General features: G+C 42.3%; 1 protein-coding gene across 1 annotated transcript; it reads right to left on the bottom strand.

Moving 5' to 3' along the window:
* Positions 1-1,398: 1,398 nt before the first annotated feature.
* Positions 1,399-8,747, bottom strand: LOC306758954 (kidney mitochondrial carrier protein 1). Its single transcript, XM_079244407.1, has 9 exons — positions 8,558-8,747; positions 8,324-8,471; positions 7,657-7,751; positions 7,344-7,429; positions 6,598-6,693; positions 6,370-6,494; positions 4,712-4,835; positions 3,021-3,101; positions 1,399-2,529 (listed from the first exon to the last, which is right to left on the bottom strand). Exons 1-9 carry the CDS (start codon positions 8,619-8,621, stop codon positions 2,488-2,490), a joined length of 861 nt encoding a protein of 286 aa, XP_079100533.1. The 5' UTR covers positions 8,622-8,747; the 3' UTR covers positions 1,399-2,487.
* Between the last annotated feature and the right edge of the window lie 664 nt (positions 8,748-9,411).

Here is a 9,411-nt window from a genome sequence, read left to right on the forward strand (position 1 = left end):
TTTGCCGAGTCTACTCCCTTCCTTTGTTTGAAATCCTCACTTTGTCGGCTCATTCTTCACAGGCCAGGCATAGCTGTGCAATGAATCAAATTCAAAATATTTACTGCAGGCACAATTTCAAACTGCACAACGCTGCACCTTTTCTCTTGTTGAAATATGTTTCAGTCAGCCTCCTAAGCAAGGTATTTTGATGCCGTGCCTGCAAACATTGTTATTTTCAGGAGGGGAAAATCATTCATTTACTCCAAATTAACACTGGTATTTTCTGAGCATCGACAAAACCTTTCTGTCCCGTGTCTCAGCTCCAAGAAAAGGCGAGAGGGCCTTGATTTCTTTTATGTCAGCACTATACAGCCGAGAAGCAGTGCATTCCTTGTTCCAAATGGATCAGCAGACTATGATAAATTTGTCTCCTTGTTTGCATTTCCATCTGCACGTCCAACATCCATCCACTCATTCATCTGTGTGTTGCAGCATTCACATCACAGAAACAACTGAAAGAACCCCCAAAAGAGAGGGGAAAAGGGCAGGGTGTTTGGTGCAGAGTAGAGCCTTATCCCTCCGACACAAAAGCTCACTCTGATCCCTGGAACACAAAGCCAGCCCCTTGTGCCCTTGGGCCAGGCAGCACATAATACCCATAATGGAGCATGTCTGTGACTGCTGGAATCCCCCGTGGCCATACTGGTCCAGCTTGTAGAGGACTGTGCCAGAGACGTGATGCCATCCAGCAGGCTCCAGTGCCAATTTACGGATGCCCCAGTCCTGGTTACCACATATTATTCCCCTTTTTAAATCTCACTTTAGACGGCGCGAGACGTTCTGCTTTAATCTTGACATTCTGGTTAGTCGTGTTAAAAACCAGCTCCTTCATTGAGGTTTAGTCCTTGTAGGCATGATTGTCACACACCAGCTGCTCGTGTTGGTTAAGATGAAGCAGACAATAACAGCTCTCACAACAAGTAATAAGTCCCATGCGGATAGTCCTTAAAAGTGTCACAGATCCGCGCAGATTTCAGAGTTTACTGCGGCCCTTTCAGCTCTGCTCCCCTGAGCTCCCATCATCCCCTCAGAAATCTCTGATGAGGGAAAACTGGGAATTTTCCCACAGAAATAAAAACAATTCTATCCTAGATTCCCCGTGCATGTTTGTAGGATGAACATGTGTTAAGAGGAGAAAAAAATAAATAAATAAATAAAAAAACAAAACAAAAAAAGGGATGGGTTCAGGCAATCCCTCAGAAAGACAACTGTGCTAGATTTGTGGCCTAAAAAAAAAAATCAAAATACTCCAACAGTTACTGGTGTTTTCAACTGGGTCAAACTATACTGGGTGAGTGCGCAGCTCCACAGCGCCACACTGTGGTGCCTGAAACATAAAAACAGCCAAACTGTTCTATTTTTATTTTATTTGGAATTGGCAGATATATACAGCAGCATATAAATATATATGATAATTATGACAAAATAACACTTGCTTCCACTTCAGCAGCTCAACATAAGTCGGCAGACAACACATCAATTCTTTCCAACGACAACTCTGATAACCACACGGCGTGCGGTTACAGCACATGAAAACAGTCACAGTACCGTTTTAGTGCGTAAAGCAGCAACACGATGCTCCTTATCTGACCCAATCATCTCAACCTTGACTTGTGTGAGATATAATATGTAGGTTTACATATTGTCAACATTTGACTTTTCTCCAGCGACCTATGACACAAGAGCTCCGTGAGTGTCAACCTCATCCTGTCTGAGGTTATATTTACTTTCAGCCACATACGCACATGTGTGTCCTGCATTTCAGACACTTGTGTAACTGTTACACACTACGGTACAGCAGGGTTTATTCTTGGCCCATTGCTCTAAATACTTGAAGAAAACCAAAAGTGTAATCAATCAACCTTCCGTTCACCAATCTCAATTTAGAAATATGTATTTATTATTAATATAAAGATGTTTGTTGACTGATTTGACTTTTTCCTTGCCGTTTAAAAAAAAAAAAAAAAGGGAATGATGATGCCGATTGTCAGCTGCTACCCAACAGTCGCAGCCTGTTTCACAAACTAAAGGCACCCGGTTCAGAGAGCACTTAAGTGTGTATAAGTCTGAAAACCTGCACGCCGTGACGTTGGAGATGTTTTCTAAAGCAGCGCCCAGTTTGAGTTCAGACACGAGGAGATACGAGTCTGAGCGGGATGATGGAGTAGCATTCTGGTTGAGTGGAAACAGAAAAAGTAAATCTACTGAGTATTTCCGTGTTACAGTCCATCCAGATTTGCCGGTGGCTTCAGGAGACAAACAGCAGACACAGGAACCAGGCTGACCCTCAGCTCGGGTCTACATTCATGTACATGCCCCCCTTCTGTCCCCTTGCTGGATCCATTAGGGATCCACCACCATCCAGCCGTTCCTGACTTTGGTCCTCCCAGCTCATTTCTGTGTGCGCGCTCACTCATCCCTTCTTCTCGGGGGTGATTCTTTCAGTCACACATTGATCTTCTTCAGCTGTTCATAAGTGAGGAAGAACTGAAGAGGGAGTTAAAGAAAACAGGCAAAAAGAAGAGGAGAACCTCTCTTTTCTTGTTGTACTTCCGCTCAAAGCCCTCCTCCTGTTAGCTCAGCCTATTCTACCGTCAATAATGCCTGGTTGAGACATGAAGCATACCTGCCAGCTGGAGTTTCCCACTGCTCAGAGATCATTAATTAGGTCTCAACATTTGCAGGAAGGTTCCTGTAAAGTTCACTCTCAGCACCATTTGTTCTCCTTTCCACTGAGGAGTTCTAATATTCATCCCAGCAGGGGGTAGCGGGGGTAATGAGGCAGTCGTTTCACAAAATAAGTTACATAAAAGGGTTAGCCGGCATTAAACTAATCTTTCCTCTAGAAAGGAATTACTTGGAATACCATGCGCCACTAAATACATAACAGCATCTTACAACTCTCAGCTCATTTCTTCGGCTCAGAAAATGTTATGTCACAGAGGTGGGGGGGGTAAATGAGGTGGCTGAAAGGATACGATGATGTTCCACGGTCCCAGGCGGAGCCAGTTGGGAAAGAAGCCCTTGTAGAGGGCCATGAAGCCCTCAGCGCGCCATGTCTGCAAGAGGAAGACCAACAAGCTTAAAACTCATTTCATCTCATCATCCTCTGATCACTCTGAAGTCATCTGCAGGGAAGTCAGCGATGTACAGGTTAGATACTCACACGGTAACTTATCATCATACAAGAACTTTTTCATGGCCACATATAGCAAATTACTGAGTCAAGAAAGGAAATAGTGGAAACTGCATTAAAAGGTTTATTCCGACAATTATTCAAGCTCTTCGTCATGAGACCCATCTTTTCTGCCTCCTGCCCAAAACTAATTAAATATACCTTCACAACTACAATGTTTGTATAAATAATCTGGGTCTTGAAAGAAAGAAGAGATGTGCAAATCTACTACAGACGTGCCTGAGTCAACATATGTAACCGTGTCAGAGTAAACCCTCTTGGAACACGGTAGAAATTGTAAATGGTTATTTTTCCCCAAAAAGAAAACCAAATTACTCTGATTGAAACTAAAGGACAGCAGACAAATTCATCTAAGAATGAATAAATTAATGTCTGGCGACAGCGATGATGACTGAAGACAAGTTAAAACACTGAACCAGAGCAGGTTAACAGATGTTTTAATCAAAGGTATTATGCAAGAAAAATATCTCAACAAGCACAAAGAGGAAGTAAACCTGAAGATATCACAAGAAGAATGAACATCATCTCAAACTGACGAGTCATTAGCAGCTTCTTTTAGAGGGAATAAAACTTGTGACTACAAAACAGTAAAAGCATGACAGGATCTATGATTATCAGTTTTTGTTTCGCTTTTAGGCTGCCAACTCAGAGCTTTTGTTTCACCATGACGAAGCAGACATCTTTGTAAACCAGCAGAGTCTCCACTTTCATGACACCTTGTTTATGTGAAATGGAGAAATTCATAGATCTGCGAACATGAGAGTTCCTCATTATATAATATAATTATTCAGGGTTTTAACTGTCATTCATTTTCATTCGGATGCCAAAGCTTAGTAGAGTTTTTCAGTCTAGTTTCTCTCTGTGGTTTTGCTGTGCTACAAGCTAGGTTTGGTTCTTCCTATTTCTGTAAAGATTTTATGCATCTTCTGTACAGAGGGATCTCGTAGCAACGAAAACTTTGCTGTCACACACACATCACAGAAAATGTACATAATTTCTTGTGCCTCCCTCTGAATGCACACATTTTCATCCATTTTTTCCCTTTTAGGTTTAACATATTTAAATGTTACATAATAAGAGCTACAATAGCTAATCAGAGCTTTAAATTCAGTGCAGCGGCACAGTGAAACCTGTTTCACTTGAAACATTTTAAAGCAAAAATCATCTTGGTCCTGACTAAACTTTCCAGATCATTCACAGAAACCGGCCTAAAAGTGCTTTTTAGGTGATGACAAACTTTAGGAATGCACCTGCAGGTTTTACAGACTCAGTGTGGGAACAGTAACAGGAAGAAGGAAGACTAAGCGCATGCCACAGTTTGCAAAACAAAATCACCACAGCTCGTCTTCTGACATCTCAGTTTTACACCTGAAATGAAGGAAGTTGGCCAAAAGAGAACTTTATAATCAAAACCACATCTGTGTGGACTCATCCCATCATATTTACTGTCTTTAATCCGAGGTTTAAACTGACCTGCAGTAGACAGTCAAGTGTTCCCTGGTACAGTGCTCCTCCTCTCTGGTTCATCATGCGTGTTCGGACTACATCCACTGGGTTTGAGGCCAAAGCGCCCGCCAGGCCGCACACGAAGCTGGATCTACGGACCGAAAGGACACATATTTGTCATGTTTTCAGTTTCAGACTACTGTGGTGTATTGTTTACACAACAAGAAACTTCTCATCACATTTAAAAGACATTTCTATAAAAAAAAAAAGCAAGGTGGAAAAGACTCGAGCAAGATTTCTTTCTAGATTTCTCATCCAAGCAGCCAGATCTTGTGTTCTAAGATGTGGTTTTAAACAACAGTTCTCCTGTCTGAAGGTCTTTTTACATTTTTCTTTGACAGACCTTCCCTTAAAGAGCCATGTTTCTTGAACATTGACTGTTCATTCATTTTTAGTTCAGTTTTTATACCTAACCAGTTCGGGAAAAAAAAAAAAAAAAAAAATTTGTTGCACTTGTAAGTGCATGTGAGTGGTTGTTCGTTTCTGTGTGGTCCTGCGATGGACTGGCGAGCTGTCCAGGGTGTACCCTGCCTTTTGCCAATAGACTGCTGGGATAGGCTCCAGTTTCCCCGCGACCCTTCATTGGACTAAGCGATTAGGATAATGAATGAATGTTGCATTTGTTAAGCCACTGTACACTGACTTATGAGTCATTTAAGCATTAAAAAAAGCAACCAAACTCATGTCCAAAACTACTAACAATCAACCTTAATGCATAAACATAATTTATTCCCTTCACTTGTATTTATAAAAACACAAAGATAACACAGTTTGATAGACATAGAACAGCATTTTTCTTAGTTCAGAGCTTAAAACTTGACTGAACTCATTGTAGTGTGCAGTGTCTTTAAAATAATTAAAGTTCTGTAAAAGTAGAGGACAAATGAAAAAGTATTAGGCCTAAAATACAAACTACAACAGGACCTGAACGCAACATTCTCAAAAAAAACAAGCAAAGGAAAAACTGCATTCAGTGATGCATCTGGACCTTCATCTGATTCACCTACTTGAAGGGAGGCTGTCAGGAAGCCATTCATAAGGAATGGAATAAAGAGGTTCACTAAAGGACACTTAACTGGACTGAAATCAGTAGCAACAGGTCTGATTGGGTGACGAATCCTCTTCAGACCTTAACATTAGGCAACTAACATCCAAATAAGATCTTTAGAAAATCCTTCATGTCTCCGCTTGTCTGGGAAGAATTGGGCTATGTTGAATAATAAAAGAAAGCTTGTTTGCATTTGCACAAAGAATCACTGCATCCATTTCCCTTTATCCGACAACATATAAAATAACTACAGATTAGCCCAGATTTGCACAGTAAACAATTAAAGATGAGCTGTAGGCTGAACAACAAGCTCATCACACCCCAGTTCACATATCATCAGATTACAATGTCTAAAATCTGAAGATGGTTGCAACTTGGTGGGTATAGAAATGTCTAAAATACAATACAGAAACTCTTAATACTCTGTGTGAACTGAACAGGTACTAGAACAACAGTTTAAAATATAAAACTGGATCTACTTTTCATTCCTCTGAAGTGTTATAATTCAACAGGAAATGTTCCCACCAGCAGCATCGCATCAGACAGAAGGAAGCGTTTAGAGGTCAGTCAAACTCACAAGAAGTGTGTATACACGGTGTCCCCCATGTAACCTGACAGGATCAAGTGCTTCTTGGTGATATCATAGACTGGAAGCTCGACTCCCACTACGATGGCTGCCCTCTGAGCTGTTAGAGAGACACCCTGATGCAGAGACAAAGGGAGGGTTACATTATTTAGGGTTAGAGTCTGCACTGAAACCTGCTGTCACAGATTACCTCTCTTCCATTTTTTTCTGTTTTTATACCTTCCACAGTCCTCTTGTTCCCTCTTCTTGGTAGATGTTGATGAAATTGCCCATCATACTACCCTGGATCACATTTCCCTGAGCCTGCATCCGGATCTGAGAGAACACAGATGCCAGCAGCGTTGAACTTCATCAGACAGGGTATGTGGGTACTTGGAAAGTCAGAAAAGGATTGTCTCGTACGGACTTTCTTCCGGCTTGTTATTCTAACACATTCCTTGACCCACTTTTCCTGTAATTCTTCAGTCTTTAATAGATTTTAATGAATGAATTTCTAGTAGCCTTGGTTAGTTTTCTGGCTTTTTGGTGGCTTGATGGGTACACGTAGTACACACATGAACATAATGTTCTGATCCTGCAGAAACACTTCTCTTTGTTCATGTAAAGCAAACTGTGAATTGGAGGTTGCCACCACTAGCAAAGCATGGCAGGAAGTATCTGGGCAAAATACCATTACAGATAGTACTGGCAGTCATGCTGCCCTATCATTTACAGAACACTATGTTAAGCCTTTGGGGTCCCAGCCTATAAATAGGACACAAGCAGGGTTGTGGCAGCACCAAGGTGACTGTCGCTGCACTGACCTTGTTACCAAAATGTTACACTATAAACTATGAACTGTCAGGGGGTTTAAAGCACACCCTTTTCTGTGGACAAAGCGTCAAACCTGCTCTACAACTTTCAAATGGGATTTAATGAGTACAAAAAAACAAGATCTTACAAGTTCTGTGTGTGAAAATTGCTACCTTTAGCACGTCGGTAGGGTTGGCAATGGAGGAGGAGATGACTCCAGAGAGAATACCGCACGCCACATTAGTCAGTATGGTCTCATCTGGAAGAGAAGAGCAGGAGGGTGTCAACAAAGCTAAGGCGTCTTTTAAAAACAAGTATGTCATTGAGGACTGAAAAGCAGACATGCTTTAGAAGATCACACATGCACGTCTGTGACCTTCAAGAGGAACGTGCTTTTAATGAGTGTTGGTTCGTCTTAACAACAGCAAAATATTGTGTGTTCACGTGCAAGGGTGTGTTGCAAATAGAAGTGAAACTGCCACTCACCCTCTGGTCTGTCGACCAGCAGTCTCTTAAAACTTTGGTATGTGCCGATTTTTATGGTCCCGTAGGAGGCCTGGCGCAGCATGGCAGGAGCAATTCTGCAAAAAATCAGGACAACACAGGTTACAAAGATTAAGGATAGAGTATCTCATGTTTAGGTTAAGCACTGTTAAAGCTGCAATATCAGAAAACAAGGAAAAAGAAAACATCGATAGGGTCTAGAGGAGCTGAAGCTGAGGTAGAAGCAGTTAGAAAAATGGGAATATGATGTACAATGGAGAGTAAGCACATGCAAGGCCGGATTATCCAATGGGCATTATGAGCGCTGGCCCAGGGGCCCATGCCCTCTTGGGGCCCACGTAGGACATACGCCAGCAGTTTGGACATAGAAAAAAATGTACAAAAAAGCCACAGGGTTATACCACAGTGTCTAGCGTATTGCTATTGGTACCAGTGGCTGAGAGATGCTAGAAATGTCGTTTCACAGTGTATCATTCACAATTTTCACAATATTGCGGTGAAGGGGGCCCCTGGAATATTCTGGGCCCAGGGGCCTGTGCACTTTTAATCCGGCCCTGACTGTATGTCTGAGTATTTGTGTAGTTCTATTAATCATATAAAAAGGTAAGGAGGTACAATACACCCAAGCGTGTAAAGTGAACCCACTGACCCAGAGTAAAGTGCCCGGAGCCCCTCCTCTCTCCCGATTCTCATCATGGCATGGAGCATGCCTCTGTAGCGGATCTCTCGGTATTTGCTGTCGCCTACTTGGCCTTGGACCTGAAGACGTGTCTTGGCTAGATCGATTGGAAACGTCCCTGCAACACAAAACACAAACCTCAAGCTTAATTTGAATAATTAAGAGGTCTCGCGCAACAGCACGGCCTCCTGACGCAACACTCACCGCATTCCGCCGTGACAGAAGCTAGTCCGCCGTAAACAAAAGGCTTCCAGTTGGCACCAGACATTTTCTCCGGCTGTGTACCGACACCTTCCGAAGCGAGAACCTTCCAGCAAGACCCAATAACACCCGGACGGTGCTTCTACTATGAGTACCTACCAGGTTCTGCCGAGAACAGAGGAGTCGTTCCCAGAAGAGGCGGACTTTGAAGACGCAAGCAGGGCTGCTCCCGCCGAGTTGCCGCTCCTCCTTCACCGGCTGCTGGCTTCAATGTCCCCGCCCACCTCTGGTTGCCAGGTAACCAGAGCACGCTCTCACAGTTGACATTGGCTTCAGGCATAGACTGATCTCAGGACATTCAAGCAAATAAATAGATATTTACTATATTTGCATCCGTTTTGGGGTTTTTTTCATTCTATCAATTATAAACTTGCACGTGTTTTTTGTTTTATTTGCACTTTTACAAAAAAAAAGACGAAAAAAGTAACTGAAGGGTCTTTCATGGCTGTTTTGCGTGTCTGGTAGTTTTACGTCTTTTAGTAGTTGCTTTAGGCTTTTTGTAGTCATTTTACACGTCTTGTTTGTGTTGTCTCATGGACACATACAGCTTTGTGTATCCAGGATATGACCAGGGGCTTCCTGATTATTTTGGCTCCTGGGTTTGCAAGCAGTGTGCCTGTTCAGTAATCTTTTCACATTCCCTCAGACGAACAGCAGCATATGATAAATTGCATTGCGATTATTTACTGGACACTAAAAGCATTCAGAGTCAGTAAGACCAAGCCAGTGTAATTTTGTTTTTCCAGTGATTATGCTCATTATTTTTAGGTTAAAAGCTCTAAAGCCAAAATTGCCCC

Source organism: Telmatherina bonti, assembly GCF_933228915.1.
Source record: "Telmatherina bonti genome assembly, chromosome: 7".
NCBI lineage: Eukaryota > Metazoa > Chordata > Actinopteri > Atheriniformes > Telmatherinidae > Telmatherina > Telmatherina bonti.

Coding starts and splice junctions, on each gene's coding strand:
- LOC306758954 (XM_079244407.1), bottom strand. CDS start 8,621: ATGTCTGGTGCCAACTGGAAGCCTTTTGTTTACGGCGGACTAGCTTCT. Junction 7,430..7,656: donor GCTGGTCGACAGACCAGAGG/GTGAGTGGCAGT, acceptor CTTCTCTTCCAG/ATGAGACCATACTGACTAAT. Junction 2,530..3,020: donor TGGGACCGTGGAACATCATC/GTATCCTTTCAG, acceptor CTCCCTCTTCAG/TTCTTCCTCACTTATGAACA.